This window comes from Pongo abelii, chromosome 3, assembly GCF_028885655.2.
Source record: "Pongo abelii isolate AG06213 chromosome 3, NHGRI_mPonAbe1-v2.0_pri, whole genome shotgun sequence".
Lineage (NCBI taxonomy): Eukaryota > Metazoa > Chordata > Mammalia > Primates > Hominidae > Pongo > Pongo abelii.
This window is the reverse complement of record NC_071988.2, coordinates 45773735-45791476: the sequence shown is the minus strand read 5'-3', so window position 1 is coordinate 45791476 and position 17742 is coordinate 45773735. Positions and strand designations below refer to the sequence as shown.

At 33.3% G+C, this 17742-nt stretch overlaps 1 protein-coding gene across 1 annotated transcript in view; it reads left to right on the top strand.

Moving 5' to 3' along the window:
- The window catches only part of GABRA2 (gamma-aminobutyric acid type A receptor subunit alpha2), a gene marked incomplete at its 5' end in the record, with an annotated part of 240795 nt that overhangs the window by 173146 nt on the left and 49907 nt on the right, over positions 1–17742 (top strand). Inside the window, 4 exon segments of the mRNA NM_001133357.1 lie at positions 1911–2131; positions 4383–4465; positions 8921–9064; positions 10966–11118. Of these exon segments, the coding sequence (NP_001126829.1) occupies positions 1911–2131; positions 4383–4465; positions 8921–9064; positions 10966–11118 (601 nt within the window).

The following is a 17742-nucleotide window of genomic DNA, read 5'->3' as shown; positions in this document are numbered from 1 at the left end:
TGGGGATTACTAGAGCGGGGAGGGAGGAGGACAAGTGTTGGAAAACTAACTATTAGGTAATATGCTAACTCTCTGGATGATAGTATCCCAAACTTCAGCATCACACAATATGCTCATGTACCAAACCTGCACATATGCCCCCATATGTAAAATAAAAGTTGAAGTTATTAAAAATAAAATAAATAAGTAAAATACATCATTAAAATGTAAAAAAAAAAATCATTTGCAACTTCCTGTTTGTAAATTTTAAGTATCTCCTATGTGATTGACCTCCAGAAAATGACTGTCATATCAATAGCTTCTGAAACAGGTAAAACATACCCTCATCTTACAGAAATGAAATATAGAATTTGAAGTTTTATAAAAAGTTTTAAAATTCATTAATTTTGCCTGGAAAAGTAAGCAAGAATCATATGCAGTCACATTAGGCTAGTATTTGAGGAATCCCAGTTTAAAAAAAAAAATACATGAAACTTACAGTGCAAAGACTCATCTCTTTGTTCATTATTTTTTAATTTTAGAGTTCCATTTAATGTTTAGAGTTAAGCATTATAAAAGATAACTAGATGATAGTGAGCGTGGATAAGGTTATAGAATATTCCCTTAAGGATTAACAGGCCAGAGCCTCTGTTCATTTGCTACTCACATGCCATTACCTAGGATTTTCACTTGTTAGTATCATCACAGTTTCAAGTTTTGAGGGATCACTGGGATTCATGTATTTGATTCAGATTTGTACAAATGATTTTCTATTTTATAGTATATGGCCTTTTTATCTGTTCTTTTTTGCAAACATTAATTTAGTAAAATTGCTATCGCTGCATTGTTTGTTTTCAAACATGTAAAGACTATGGTTTTGTGCTCAAAGGACAGTTTCTGAATTTCAAATCTCAGGTGTGTAATTGAGCATTTTAATTATTTATAGTATGTTTATACAAACATACACTGACAAAAAATTAACATCCAATGGATTGTAAATAGTATTCACAACTGTGCATTGTATATCTCATTTAAAATGTGTACATTACCTTAAGAAAGATAGGGTAAAGATAGAGAGAGAGGTAGAGAGAGAGAGAGAAAGAGAGTTTCACCTAAGTTAAAATTTGGAGAAAAATAATAGAGGACATGATCACTAGCGGGTCTGTAACAATATTTTAAAGTACTTTTTAACATGAGGGAGTTTATCTGCAAGACAGTCATAATTTAAGTATTCTAAAAACTTGTAAGATGCTTGTATTACAACTAATGTCATAAATAAACTTTATTGAAATTATCTCTTAAGACAGTCTTGCTAACAATATCATGTTCTCACCATTTTTTAGGATTAAAAAATAAATATGATAATTTACAGTTTCTTTGGCAACAGGAGATGATGATTCATACAGATCTGACAGTGTGCTTAAGTGTTGTGTTTTTTTCTTTTAAATTTTTAAATTTTTCTTTTTAATTTTTTCTGTTATGGTTTTTTCTTTTTAATTTTTAAAAATTATATTTATTTATTTATTTATTTGCTACTGGGAAAGCTGCCTACTCATTTTTTCTTGAAATAGGCTACTTAAAATAATTCAACCAGACCCTGCTCAAACTTATCCCCTCTCCAAGCAGTTCTAAACTACAGGATGCAGTGGAGCAGTTTGGCTGAGACCTTGTTCAACTAAAAGAGGCCAAAATGAATTTACTTTTTCTTTTCAGAAGAATATATAGCTAATAGTATACACAGACGTACTTTATCCCATTGTATGTGGCAACATGTATTGATAAGCCAAAGGAGTAATCTTTCTGATTAAAAATGTTTTTCTTTCAATATACCTCTCTCTGTTTAAATTAATTAGAATATTATTTTGGAATTTTATAGTGTCTTGTGTCTACAACATTTACTATTTTCAAAGAAATTATATTTTTTATTTCAGGAATATACAATTGATGTTTTCTTTCGACAAAAATGGAAAGATGAACGTTTAAAATTTAAAGGTCCTATGAACATCCTTCGACTAAACAATTTAATGGCTAGCAAAATCTGGACTCCAGATACCTTTTTTCACAATGGGAAAAAATCAGTAGCTCATAATATGACAATGCCAAATAAGTTGCTTCGAATTCAGGATGATGGGACTCTGCTGTATACCATGAGGTATGTTTTTAGGTTTGATATGATGCATTTATATACTGAGAAATTTTCATGTATGAAACAACCAGCCAATCTAGCTGTCAAGTATTAGCAAAAGTTGAGTGTTTTCTAACAGATTATTGAAGTACCCATAATGTGCTTTGCAAATGCTTTGATTTAAAAAACTATATAAAATAGTATTTATGAGTTTGTCTCATCTTAGTTCTTCAAATGTTAAGAATTGCCTTTATTATTATGAATTGATGTTTTTCATTATTCTTCACATGACATTTTTATTAAGTACATTTTTAATAATGACTTGAATTTTGTTTGTATCAACATACAATTTTAATATCTTATCAGATATCCCATCAAAATTTTTGTTATTTCAAACTAAGACTTTATTTATTTATTTATTCATTTATTGAGACAGAGACTTGTTCTATCACCCAGGCTGGAGTGCAGTGGTGCAATCTCAACTCACTTCAACCTCCGCTTCCTGGGTTGAGGCGATTCTCCTATCTCAGCCTCCCAAGTAGCTGATACTACAGGCATGTGCCACCATGCCAGGCTAGTTTTTGTACTTTTAGTAGAGACAGTGTTTCACCATGTTGGCCAGGCTGGCCCCGAACTCCTGGCCTCAAGTGATCCACCCGCCTCGGCATCCCAAAGTGCTGGGATTACAGGCATGAGCCTCCATGCTCAGCCTAATTTAATATTTTAATTTTCCCTATGAAGTTACTCCAAAGAAAAAATAACTTTAATTTAAATTCAGAGAGAAAGCTTTATTTAATAAGGCTTACAAGTATATTGGATACCATAAACATGTACTAGATTGAACCATATGAAATTGCCATTTTGTAACTCAAAAAGTATCCTATAGCATTGTTTATATGATTTAAACTTTAATAAAATTTTCTTGCAGAATAAATAGTTGTTGATCCTAAAACCTATTACATCTTAAGCATATTCATGAATTAATTTTGTAAAATAAGTTACTTGTATTATGTAAGAAAAAAATTACAAATCTAGTAAGATTATGTGGAATCTAAAGTTAAAATGTTTCATAAAAGATTTAAAACAGACATCTGACATCAGCATTATATATAGACAGAAACACGTATTCCAGTTATTTGATGTGTTGTCATTTCATAAGATAAGTGTTAGATTTCTGTTATGAAAGTTATTTAAGAAGGGACAACAATACAGTCCTATGCTATTTCTGATCTTTAAAGAAAAATTTCTTGAGGACTCATTACTAAATGTTCATTGCCTAAATGGAAGTGCTAGCTAGTCTTTCTGCCTCTGTCTCTCCCTCTGAATCTTGCAATATATTCAGATGCAATGCCCCTGTTGACTTTGTACATTGATCATTTCTATGAATAAAGGCAATGAGTAAAACTTTAGGATTTAAATAAAACGCAGGCACAGGACATATATAATTTTGGAATATATTGTCTAAGGTTCTATTTAAACATTTTCTTAGAATTTAAGCCATAACAAATTGTGGTCACATTTGCTTTGCTCATTTTAACAGATTTCTCTATAAATTTTATTTAGTACCTGCTATATGCACTTTGTCTTTACATGAAATGGAATAATTGGAAGTTTGCATTATATCAAATTTTCTATGACTACTCTTTGTTGTAATCATGTAGATACAGAAAAACATATATTTAACATTCATAATTTGTGTTTATAATTTAGCCAACAATCTAAACTTGATAAAGTTATTTCTAGGAAATACATCTGTATATGTATTTATATCTAGCACTATATGTATAGCTGTGAATATATATGCAGTATACAGTATTAATTCACAATTCACATATGTTGAAGGGAGCTTCTCTGAACTAATATTTCTGAATCCTTTGATCAATTTTGCTCTATGTTTGTTGATGAGATAATGGAGACAATAGCATTCTTTTAATGATAGAGATTCTTTTTGGTCCTTAAGATTTCAAGTGTTAATAGTGAGCTTAATGAGAAAAGAGCCCTTTGAAATGCATATATAATTTCTTCACTTCTTAAGTAACTAAAATGGCTAAAGTATATTTTAATTATTATTTTCAGTTATACTCAGAATTTGTATACGCCCGTGTCTTCCGAGGGATCACCTAAACATGAATGAACAACAGATTATTTAAATATGAATGAGCCTAATAAAATGCTGTGATTAAGGCTCTACCTCTATCGAATCTGTTGACAGTAATGACGAGTGATTTTTCTTGACTTACCAATATACTTAAACAAATAGTGAAATTTTGACTTTTAGGCTTACAGTTCAAGCTGAATGCCCAATGCACTTGGAGGATTTCCCAATGGATGCTCATTCATGTCCTCTGAAATTTGGCAGCTGTAAGTACAGGGATGAAGTTACATGTTTTGGGTCAATAATATCAGGGAAAGTCAGCAGCACTGCTCAATTGTCTAGTTTTTTTCTCAAATTATGAGATGATTAACAATTGTCAATAAGATATGGAAGTAAAAGCCATGCTAATTGTCTTTAAGGAACATCTCTCAAATATTATTATAATTTAATCAGGGTGTTAAACAACTATCACTTATTTTTACTGTTATGTGTTTTAGTACATGTGTAAAATTAGACCAGGAGTTCCTTGAAGGTTGGATTGTAAGTTACCTTCTTTTTCAAGTGCTAGAACGTTAAAAACTCAAATGTTTCTTTTTCATTAACTAAGAATAAATTGGAAAGGATAGATTCTATTGTTTATTAAAGTGGCAATCAGCCTGTTGCAAATGACATGCACAGAAGCTTAGTCTGTGTCATTGTCTTCTACTGTAACTAATGGAAGGATTTCTTTTTTATTTCTTAAAGGAGATAATGTAGCTGCATTGCTACATTCTGGCACCTTCTATGTACATAGGACATTTCAGAAAAGTGTCTGTGCAGTTGGCTCTTCTTTAGGTCAGAGGGGTTATATCTTGCATGTCAAGCAGAAGCATTCATACTTCCAGAATAATTGAAAAGGAGGAAGGTCAAATCATCTCCCTAGGCCCACATGACATTCTGGGTAGGTTCAGCATAAATCCATGAACACAGCTGAGCAGCCTCCCTCTTGTGTGAGGGTGTCCTATTGCCTGACCTTTTTAGAGACTGTGCTCTTTCTGGCACCCTCATCTTTGTCCCTTCTGAACAGCTTTTGACTTTTTCTTCTCTGTTGAATAGAAATACAGTACTCTCACCTGATTAAAACTATGTATCGCTGAATAGTATGCCTTCTCCTTACGAACTGTATCAAGCAAAAGAAAACGGAAGAATGGTGGCTCATATGAATGCAAAAACCCTCTAATTATTTTGACGATCATGCTTTTGTGGTACAAGAACTGCAATCTTGCTTGTTCTTACAAAAGGTGTCAGGTCTCAATTTTCTTTGAGAATCTCCTCTTTATTTAACTACAAAGCCTTCTTTTATTGTCATGGAAACCATAACTTCAGTACTGGCATTTCTTCCAACATTATTTAAGATAGTCAATCATGTTATACAATGTAAACATGATGCTGAGAAAACCACAGCAGATGCAGCAGAGAAGGACTTATTTTCATTACATAAGAGGCATTATAGAAAAAATTGAAAAGCCTTGATACCAAAGAAAAGATTAATTCAAGATGTAATCATGTTGTAAGAAGGCCTTTTTTTTTTTAGTTGACAAGGTATTGTCATTAAGGCATCAAATATAAATGATGTGATGGATGTCTCGATTCTGAAAATGAAATAAGCACACTTGAAAATATTTAAATGAAATTTAAAAATCTCTTATACTGCATCTACAGAGTGCAGAAATATCGCATGCATGAGAATATAGTTTTCTGTACCCAGAAGGAGCTATGAGCAACAAATAAAGTTTGCTGCTAGGCATATTTTGTTTAAGTAATTAGCACTAATTTTGTTTTCTTCACATTTATTTTCTGACACACTGAATAAACAATTTTTGTTATTTTATTGTCTTTGCCTGTAGTAGGTGCTTGATGCATAAGTATTAAAAGTATGGACACCAGTGTGGAGTAATATACAAGCCAAGCCATAGCTGACAATGTTGGCATAACAAAGTTTGGCAGAAGCAGCTGTGACTTTTTCTTCTATTCACTTATTCCTTCCTTACTTGAAAGCCCTCTTCTTCCCTACCCCCACTCCACAAAAAGATTGTATTTCAGGAACTTCGTCATTGTCATCAATCAAAAGAAGCATTTTTTTTCTGTGTGCTTACAATTTTATATTCAGTCTTGTTTTGTTTTATTCCTATTGCCGCATACCTTTAAATTTTTCCTTGTTGTTTAACTTGATTTTAGAATTTCTGAATGAAAGCCTAGGGATATTCTATTCATGATTCCAAAAGAAGCTGTAGATTGTCTTTCAGATTAAAAATTGACAGCTAAAAATAATTTTGTAGTATTTTTTCTGGTAACCAAATATTAAGAGTCTGTTGGTATACATCTGCTTAATGCAACATAGGACTCAAAAATGGGTTAATTAACACAAACAAGATTATTTAATGGCAGCTTAATTTACAAGTGGAATTTATAATGAATTTTGTAAAACTGTCTTTCTCTCCTTTGCTACTTTATTGAGAAACATTATTATGACCTCTTGGCTTATATGTGTGTTAATGTATATAACTCCCTCTCTTCGGGAGAGGCTTTAATCTGCATTGCATAAATTTCTGCTGCATTATTTTCACCAGACACAAAATCTCAAAACTATATTCTTATCTAAATAATGAAGTGCAGTAACTGCTTTTTCAAAAGACATGTGAAGAATCAGTCACTTTCTTTAATAAACTCTTGAGCTTTTCTCTCGATTTCCATCTTCCATAGCAGTAAAGAACATAGTTTAAATATTATGACTTAATTTATTAATCTAGTAAGAGTGAATTGAGACTTTTTCTTCTGTGTGTCAGGCATTGTAGCAGGTCCTGGAAGTACAGGCATGAATCAGAGTCGCTGCCTATCAGTGTCTCATTAGTGCCTTAAAAATGTCATCTCTTTTATAGGGTTTCATTTTTTTCTCATTTATGTTTAAAATAAACATTATAATTCAAAAGTGATATCGTTCTACTAAAAAAACCCTTCATAATTTATTGACGACTACAGAGTATTGTGAGGCCCTTCCAACGTAAAGTAGATCATTTGATGTATCTTTTTGTTAAATTCTGTGCCATTTGAAATTTTATTGAAGAGAGAGCCAGAATATGTATTCATGGGGGAAACAAAACAAGCCACTTGATCTACAAATGAGTTGCTAGTTATTCACATTAGTAATGTTGCTGTTTAATTTTCTCAGTGTAATCAATCATTAATGGTTAATGAATTGAAATTAATTAGAAAACTAAATCTTAGAATAATTAAAATTCATTCATATCAAATCACATGAACATTTCTCTGCTATTAAAAGTATATACATATATAAATATACATATACATTTTTAGAATCCTATTTCAAAAATTGCTTCACATAATATAATTTAATTGTGAATGTAGGTGACTATATATGTAGCGATAATGGTGTTTCACTGATACTAACATTTAGTAGCAACATTCAGAAAACCAGACAACATTGCCGTTAGACAATGCCGGGTATGTCATTAGAAAACACAAACTCATAATCATTTACTCTATTGTTACTGATGGTTGAGTGGAAATTGATTTGCGATCACAGACTTTAGATCAATTTCAGAACCAGAGCCACCACAGTATGGTGCTATTAAAGCTAGGAAAGTTATAGATTGCAGAGAATGAGATTTCCAGTGTCCTAGAGAGCTGGAGGTAGAACTGTTGCCAGAGACAACTGGCCCTTTCTCTCCCTTAATTGGTAATGTGACTGTGATGCTGAGTTTTGCTCAAGAACTAGGGGGTAACTACATCTCTAAACATTCTCATGAGTAAAAGTGCATAGAAGTTCTTCAGAAGGTCAGTTATATAGAAAGAATTACCTGTTACTCAACTTGTGGAGGGACTCTGCCTACATGGAGAGGTTATCTGTTCTCCAGTGGGGCATAGAGATGCAAGAAAATGCCACTGCCAGAGAAACGCTAAGACCAGATATGTTGCCTGCATGCCAGCTCTGAAGTCATCTTACTTCTGCTAAGTTCTGCATCCTTGGCCAATAAATCAGGAAGTTATGTCTGATCTGGTTGCAGTTTTTCCTCTTCCCGCCAATCCATAGTTTAACTGGGATGCTATGAATGTGTAGGCTAGTGATATCTATGTGCATTGATTCATTTAAAAACGAGCATGATTTTAAAAGGATTTGCAACTTGATGCAAGTATAGCATTATTATTTATCTTATATGTTCTACAATAATTACTTTTTATTCTAATGAAATGTATTGTGTTATGATAGCTACCTCATTTAACTCTTAACTAGGCTACATTTATGTCCAAAAATTAATATAATTTTGAATTTTGATTTTTATCTTATGAGTGACTGCTATTTATAAATAAGCTAAACAGCTTATTTTACCACAGTGTCTTAATATGCTACCTTTGGCCTAAAGGAGAAGTTATAATCATATAAGGGCCCAGTGATTGTAACAGACTCTAACAAGAAATTTGCTCTTCACCTTTCAAAGTGGTTGCAGTGAATATACTGTCATGGTCATGATCATCTCTTTTGGTCTACTTCATAACTCTCATATTGAAGTAAATTCAAATGAGACATTTTTGCCCTAAATGTGATGTTTAAGTATTAATATTGAAAGTATATGGTGATTGTATGAAATACACAGCCATTTGTGTAGCACTAGATTGATGATTCTTATTACAATGCTTAAAATATTTTTTCTGATTTCCTATAGATGCATATACAACTTCAGAGGTCACTTATATTTGGACTTACAATGCATCTGATTCAGTACAGGTTGCTCCTGATGGCTCTAGGTTAAATCAATATGACCTGCTGGGCCAATCAATTGGAAAGGAGACAATTAAATCCAGTACAGGTTAGTAAAATTAGTCTTTAAAAATACTGGTGCCTAAGAATATTAATAGGTTAAAGGACTTGGAAGTGTGTCAGATTGCTTAAAATCTTTTGCTCTTGAGGTCCAAGAACTAGCAGCGTAGGCTGTGCTTGGGAGTTTGTTTTTTTTTTATTATACTTTAAGTTTTAGGGTACATATGCACAATGTGCAGGTTAGTTACATATGTATACATATGCCATGTTGGTGTGCTGCACCCATCAACTCATCATTTAACATTAGGTATATCTCCTAATGCTATCCCTCCCCCTACCCCACAACAGGCCCCAGTGTGTGATGTTCCCCTTCCTGTGTCCATGTGTTCTCATTGTTCGATTCCCACCTATGAGTGAGAACATGCAGTGTTTGGTTTTTTGTCCTTGCGATAGTTTGCTGAGAATGATGGTTTCCAGCTTTTTAGACATTTGAAATCTTAGGCCCCACTCCTTATTAAATCAGAATCTACATTTTAACAAGATTCCAAGGTTGATAGTTGCATTGAAGTTTGAGAAACACTGGCCTAAAATGCACTATGTATTTGCAACATATGTGTCTTCTCAGAGTAGTAAATTTTAATTTTTACCCTCTGACAAATGATTTTTTTTTTTTTTTTTTTGAGACAGAGTCTTGCTCTGTCACCAGGCTGGAGTGTAGTGGCACGATCTGGGCTCACTGAAACCTCCACTTCCTGGGTTCAAGTGATCTCCTGCCTCAGCCTCCCAAGTAGCTGGGACTATAGGTGCACCACCACGCTGAGCTAATTTTTGTATTTTTAGTAGAGATGGGGTTTCACTTTGTTGGCCAGGATCGTCTCGATCTCCTGACCTCGTGATCAACCTGCCTCGGCCTCCCAAAGTGCTGGGATTACAGACGTGAGCCAGCGCACCCGGCTAACAAGTGATAATTTCTTTAGTTTTCTATTTTTTCACCCCTATTCTAGATAATTTATGACTATTCAACTTTTGATGTTGATAATTACTACAGGTCTGTGTGGAAAGCTCCCTCTCTGAGGGCCACCTTCATTTAAAAAAATAATAAATAAATAAAAATTAAAAGACAAAAAAAAAAATAACCCAGCTGTGCGGACTAATTATCTTACATTTTGGCAATAATTAAAACCTAGGGAGCAGAAAGGAAAGTAGATATGAGGATTAGATAGAAGTGACTGAAGCAAATTAGCACAGACATATAACAGTGAGAAATTCAGAATTGGCAACAGGGTTAAAAGTGGGAAATTGTGGGCCAGAAGATCAGTCTTGTAGATGTGGCCAGACATCAATACTTTTGATTGTTCTAAACAATCAAAACAGAGACGAGGTTTATACCAGTGGGAATGAAGGGCCTAACCAAGTAAAATAAACTGTTGGCAGAGAGCATTTATGAATTCTGAATTCCTTTGGTCAATAAGCATGACTTAGAGAGGAAAACAAATACAAATTGAACATCTCTAATTTGAAAATCTAAAATCCAAAATGCTCCAAAAAACTTTTTGAGTGCTGACATGATGCTCAAAGAAAATGCTCATTAGAGCATATTAGATTTTATATATTTTGATTAGGGAGGCTCAATTTGTAATAATGTAAATTTTCCAAAATCTGAAAAATCCAAACCCTGAAACACTTCTAGTTCCATGTATTTTACATAAGAGGTACTTAATCTGTATCATATCATGGGACGTGAGCTGCAAGTTTCTTGATACTAAAATTTTCTTCTAAACACTCATGCTATGCTAAGGAGGCTTTTAAAGGTAATATACATTTCCTGACATGTCTGTGATATATTATTTTTTAAAAAATCAGTTTTTGTTCTGCCTCTGATCCCTTCTATTTCCTAAATGTTCAAACTATTGACTATTACTCCTTGAGCTTCTTAAATTTTTCTTCCAGGTGAATATACTGTAATGACAGCTCATTTCCACTTGAAAAGAAAAATTGGGTATTTTGTGATTCAAACCTATCTGCCTTGCATCATGACTGTCATTCTCTCCCAAGTTTCATTCTGGCTTAACAGAGAATCTGTGCCTGCAAGAACTGTGTTTGGTGAGTGAATACACACTTTGCAGTACAGCACATTATGTTTCATAGCATACTTTCAAAAACATTATCTCTCTTGATCCTCAAACTAATTGTTTGTAGTAGGTGGAGTGGGGAGTATTGTTTTTGCCTTATAGGTGAGGAAGTAGGCTCAGAGTGGTAACATAGTGCTACACTGTTAATAAGGGATATAAGGAAAGAAAAGTACTCAAATATTCTTAAAACACACTTAGTCTTCTTTCTGTTAAATCATACTGCTGTTCAACATTTGTCTGTACTATATTTACATAAGGTGAATTTTCTTTTTTTTTTTTTTTTGCTCAAAAAATGATAGCTCTTTATTGTTGCTATGATCAAACACCTACTATGTATTTTCGATAAGCACTAAGGATACAGAAATAAATAAGGCATGGGGCCTGCCTTAAAGAGGCATTTAGACAGATTTATAGGCTAAGAAATACAATGATGTGTTCTAGTCACCATTACAAAAGTCAGCACAAGGTAAAATAGGGGCTGAAGGAAGAAAGTTTATAAAAGTCTTTAGGAGGAGATGGCTGTGAACCAAATGCTAGTGAATAGGTACCTCCCAAGAAGAACAAGAAAGAGGGTTCTCTAGGCAGAGAGAGCAGTTTGAGCAAAGCAGGAGAAGTGCAGTAGCCCATCATATTTACATGTGAGCAGCTTGGCACATATAAGCCAGGAGAAGAACAGGTGGAAAAAGGTATGGTAAGAAAGACGGGAGGGGATTATTCAAAATGTATTTCCCCTAGAATAGCATTTTGGAGCCCCCTATAAAGAGAATTTTCTTAGAAGTTTTAATTTACAGTCTCACTACCATATTTCTAGGCTTTCTATATTTTGCTGTTGTTTTTAGATGAAGAGTGATGATCTTAAAACTTTAAGTTAGAAACAGGTAGAAAGGGAGGGAGGAAGAGAGACCTCATTCACTTTTACTAGAGTGTTTGATTTTCTTGAATAAAACTAGGGAGGGGAATTTTTAAGTTTAGAGTAATGGAATTCCATATAGCTAGACTTTATGTGTTTATTTTGGTTTTGTTTTGAGATTACTAAAGATATTAGTACTTTAAATGAGAGAGAGAGAGGTTGGTGCAATGCCTCATGCCTGTAGTCCCAGCACGTTGGAGGCCAAGAAGGGAGGATCTCTTGAGACCAGGAGCTGGAGACCAGTCTGGGCAATATAGCAAGACCCTGTCTCTCTAAAAAAAAATTAGCCAAGCTTGGTGGCACACCTATAGTTGCCACTACTTGGGAGGCTGAGGCAGGAGGATCGCTTGAACATGGGAGATTGAGGCTATCGTGAGCTATGATCATGCCGTTGCACTCCAGCCTGAGTGACAGAGCAAGACTATATCTCAAAAAAAAAAAAAAAAAGAATAAGATGAAAAGGAGTGGTATACTAATCATTCCATGGGTTTATTTAATAACAAAGTTCATTTTCTTGATTGAAACATGCAGAGGAATTTGGTTACTGCTTTTTGGATATATAGATATATGAATTGGGCCAAGCACGTTTTGTTACAAAGTAGATTACCTTTTTGTGTTTGGTCCACTCATTCATTTAGGAAAGTTTTATTGAGGACTTTTTTGTTAGATACTGTACCAGGCCCTAGAGATGCAAATATGATAAAATATTGTCAGTGAATTCAATTACTTGATATAGTGGATGGCACCGTATAACCAGGAAGGCTAATAAGGTAAAGGTCTTGTAAAAGAGGCATTGACAAGTTATCATAGAAAACAGCAGCCTGGATCCTTCCTAGAGCTGAGTAAGTGGCCGAGTTACCATTTGAGCTGAGACTTGGAAGATGAGTAGGAGTTTCCCAGGCAGATGAGATGGGGCAAGAATCCTAGCTCAAAAGAATAGATTGTGCAGTGACATTAAGGGATGAAAGACAATGGCATAGTCATTGAAAGGGAGCTGTTTCAGTGGCAGTGGAGATATAGATAGAAAATAGTTTGAGGCCTAGATGAGAAGGGCCTTATAGGTCATCGTAATAAAATGTACTTTTATCTTAACAGGTTATAGCAAGTCACTACGGTATTTTGGACCATAACATGTCTAAAGCTGTCAGAACAATGCCTAGCATTTAATACATGGTATATAATTGTTAGCCATTCTTTTTCAAAACCATTTTGTTGAGGTAGATTGACATGTAAAAATCTGTACATATTTAATGTATACAACTCTTTGAATTTGAGGACTAGAATACATCTGTGAAACTATCACCACCATCAAAGGTATAGACGTATTCATTACCTCCCCAAATTTTTTCCCACCTTCTTTATTATTATTGAGTTGAGTGGAGGGAGGAAGGGTAAGGATACTTGACATAAGATCTACCCTCACTGCAAATTTTAAGAATTCAATACATTGTTGTTAGCTGTGGGCACATGCTATATAGTAGATCTCCAGATCTAATTTATCTTGCATAACTAAAGCTATTATTCTTATTATTAATCTGATCCTACTTGTATTTTAGAAAGATATGACATCTTTGCAGAGGATGAATTGAAAAATAGAAATTACAAGAGGTAGGGGAAAAGTTAAGAGGCTACTAAAATAGTTCATATGAGAAATTATTAGGCTATTATAAAAAGGAAGAAAGAAAAGGATCAAAAGATGTTTGAGAGAGAGTATCAATGGAGAAGAGAGAGGGCAAATAGGAAAACTGATTGTAGTTTGAGTTATGTGTATTTTGATGTTCCTTATACTATCAATTTGATGTTCAGTAGACAATAGAAATAAGTATCTGGAACACAGATGAATAGAAGAAACTATTGATAAATATGACAATCGTTAGTGACAAGATGATAGAACTTATAAGTCTAGAACTTATCTCCAAGAAAAATTAGGTGGGTGAATGTGAGATTAGAGGACAGAATCTTTAAAAATCCTAAAATTGCAGAATAAAAAGGAACTAATTGGAATGACCAGAAAATAAGGAAGGAAACCAGGGGATGACAATTTTCTAAAAGGAAAAGATGTTAATTTCAACATCTCAAAATGTGCGCGCACACACACACACGCAGATCCATACTGAATATATGATATCAAATGTATACCAATAAGTCTAAAATGCATTGAATGAATTTGACTAATAGAAGGTTACTGATGGTCAGGAATTAAATTAGTAAGATTGCTTTGGAGTGAAATAGGATTGAAATGGAAATAAGAAATGAGAAAGGAAAAAAGCTGAGCATATAATAAATTTGGAAAAAGAGAAAGATTAAGACAGCTATACAAAAAGGTGAGTCATTGTTATCATTATTATTATTAATACAGAATTATTAACATGAAAATTTGAACAACATGGGGAACTACTTTATAATAAGCCACATGCTATTCATGTTGCATACTTCTTTACTTATTATTTTTCCAGTGAAGAAGATTATAATATCTCTTTTCTAAGGAGGAAAGAAATGAGACTTTAAAAATTTAGGTATCTTGTCTAAGACCTTAAAGCAGAGCTTTACTCCAAGGCTTAAGTTCCTTAAACTACATATACTGCTGTCATGACTGTCCTTTAAGGGGGAGGGATCAAGAAAGAGTAAGGAAATTGAACATATCTATAGAAGAGGGAAGAATTTCAGGTGAACAGTTACCTAAAGAAAATACTTGTAACGTGGTTGGGTAGACAAAAAAAAAAAAAAAAAAAAAAAAAGAAACCTAATTCTCCAACATGTAAGAAGCAACGCAAAGCAGACTTTGGTGGTACTTTCCTCTTTCCAAATTTTTGTTTGGCTGTTTAACAAACACATATTTTATTTCAATCTTGGAAATATGCTTTTTATTATTACACTATTGGAGGAACAAGTTTGCTTAGAGACTATGCCACTAACTATAAACATGATTCAAATGGTAAATAACCTCAAGATACTATAGTGAGTTAAAATTGCAACCAAGATGTGTAAGATTAATAATAAAATTGTTTTGCACACTACATTTGATGGGAAAATTTTAGAAAGAACTTAACAAACACAACATGCATCAGAAATAAAGGAGTAAGAAGAGGAGTGAATGAAGAGGATAGTAAAAAGAGCAATTTTAAAAAAGTGTATGCACCTATATAAATTTTTTTTAAATTCGGGAATAAAAATTTTAAATTAGGATATGTCTGCCAAACCAAATTTAACTTAGGGTTATAAACATTTGCTTGTTATTACAATGTCATTCATGTTTCCTTTGTACTAATATTATACATGCTTATGATCTATTTATTCCATTTTATTACAGAATATTTGAAGCTCAGTGAACAAAAAGGTGATATTTTATCACTCATAATTGAATTATGTAGAGTATAATTCTAATAATCATAATTAGAATATATGATTCTAATAATCATATAATATATGTATAATATATGACCTTTTAAAAGCTGTGCATTTAAGAAATAATATGCCCTCACTATATTTAGCAATTAAATCTAGGTATTATACTAGAATTTTGTAGAAAATTCCAAGATAATAATGGTCTACAATTCTAGTTGATACACAGTTTTCAATGTGAGGCACATATGATGTATTAATACACTAATATCTTCACCTGTTAGTGCCCTAAACATTTCTACAAAAGCTCCCCTTCCATTGTTCTCTTATGGTGTTTTATAAATGCCTATATCATGGCACAAATTAAATTTCATTATGGTAATTCTGTTTACATGCATTTCTCATTCTTCAGATTGAGAGTTTCTACACACAGTTATTAACATAGAGCCTGGGACATTCTAAGTGCTATAAAATATATGATAAATAAATGACGGATAAGTGGGTGGAGGGACAATAAAGTGATCTATAGCAATGGACAATCGCTCCTAATTAAACTCTCTAAATGAACAATGTCAAAAAATTAGAACAAGTTCAATTCTAAGCATCATCAAATGTGTTTCCACTATTGTGAGTACAATAAAACAAAACAAACCCGCATACACACATGCATATACAGAACTATAAAGATTGTCTCTGTAAGAAAAGTATGCTAAGAGTTTTAAAAGAACACATAGGAAATGTAAACAAAGAACATTAATAAAAAGATGAGCACAATTACAAAGAGATAATCTTGGAATAATAAAATTGGGAAACAAGAACACACAGAAGAGACAGTGAAAGAAAAATAATTGCAACCCAAAAACAGCAATTACACATTCCTCTCAAATGGATATGAAACATTTTTTAGAATAGAACCTATATTAGGCTATAAGGAATTCTCAATAAATTTTAGAAGGTTGAAATAATACAAAGCCTCTTCTCTCAACACATTAGAATAAAGCTAGAAATAACTGTAGGATGAAAACTGGAAATTTTACCAGTATGTGGAAATCAAACAACACACTCTTAAACAACCAATGGATTAAATAATAAATCACATGGGAAATTATAAAATACTTTGAGGGAAATTAAAATGAAAACACAGCATACCAAAACTTACAAGATGCAGTGAAGTCAAAGCTCAAAGGAAAATTTGTAGCTATAAATGCCTACATTAAAAAATATGGAAGATCTCAAATAAATAACTTTACACTCTAAGGGAATAAAAACATAAGGACAAACTAAACCCAAAGACAGTAGAAGAAAAGAAATAATAAAGATTAGAGCAGAGGTAAATGAAATGTAGAATAAAAAAAAATGGCATCAACAAGACCAAAAGTTGGTTCTTACAGAATTGACAAATCTTTAGTTAGACTACCTCAGAAAAAGAGAGAAAACTCAAAAACTAAAATCAGAAAGTAGGGACATTACTAGGGATTATAAATAATGATATCACACCAACAAATTAGATAACTGTATTAATCAGGGTTCTCTAGAGGGACAGAACCGATATATACATATATCAGTTCTCCGTATATATATATGGGAGTTTATTGAGTAGTATTAACTCACATGAACACAAGGTCCTACAATAGGCCAACTGCAAGCTGAGGAGCAAGGAGAGCCAGTCTGAGTCCCAAAGCTGAAGAACTTGGAGTCTGATGTTTGAGGACAGGAAGCATCCAGCACAGGAGAAAGATGTAGGCTAGGAGGCTAAGCCAGTCTAATCTTTTCACGTTTTTTTGCCTGCTTTATATTCTGGCTGCGCTGGCAGCTGATTAGATGGTTTCTACCCATATAAAGGGTGGATCTGCCTCTCCCAGTCCACTGAATCAAATGTTAATCTTCTTTGGCAGCACCCTCACAGACACACCCAGGATCAATACTTTGCATCCTTCAATCCAATCAAGTTGACACTCAGTATTAACCATCACAAGTCCATCCCTTGTCAACTTGATCCCATACACATCTGCAGAGATCATAGATAGTCTTCAAATAAAGACAATAGTAAGGTCATAATTACACCTAAGGTAATACAACTATCTTTCGTACAACCAGAAATGCACCAATCCCCAACCCAAATGTGAATACATCAGATTAACAATATTAGGTCAATAAATCTTGTGCTGCATGATAAAGGAAAATGATAACAAAATGAAGACATTTTCTTTGTACAGATGTATACATGCACAAACATATTTTTAACAAAAGAAAGAGGAAATGGTCATGACAATTAAGTCCTTGTATCTGCAACTGACCAAGTGGTCATAGTTGGTATTGATGACTACCTTCTTTTACTACCCA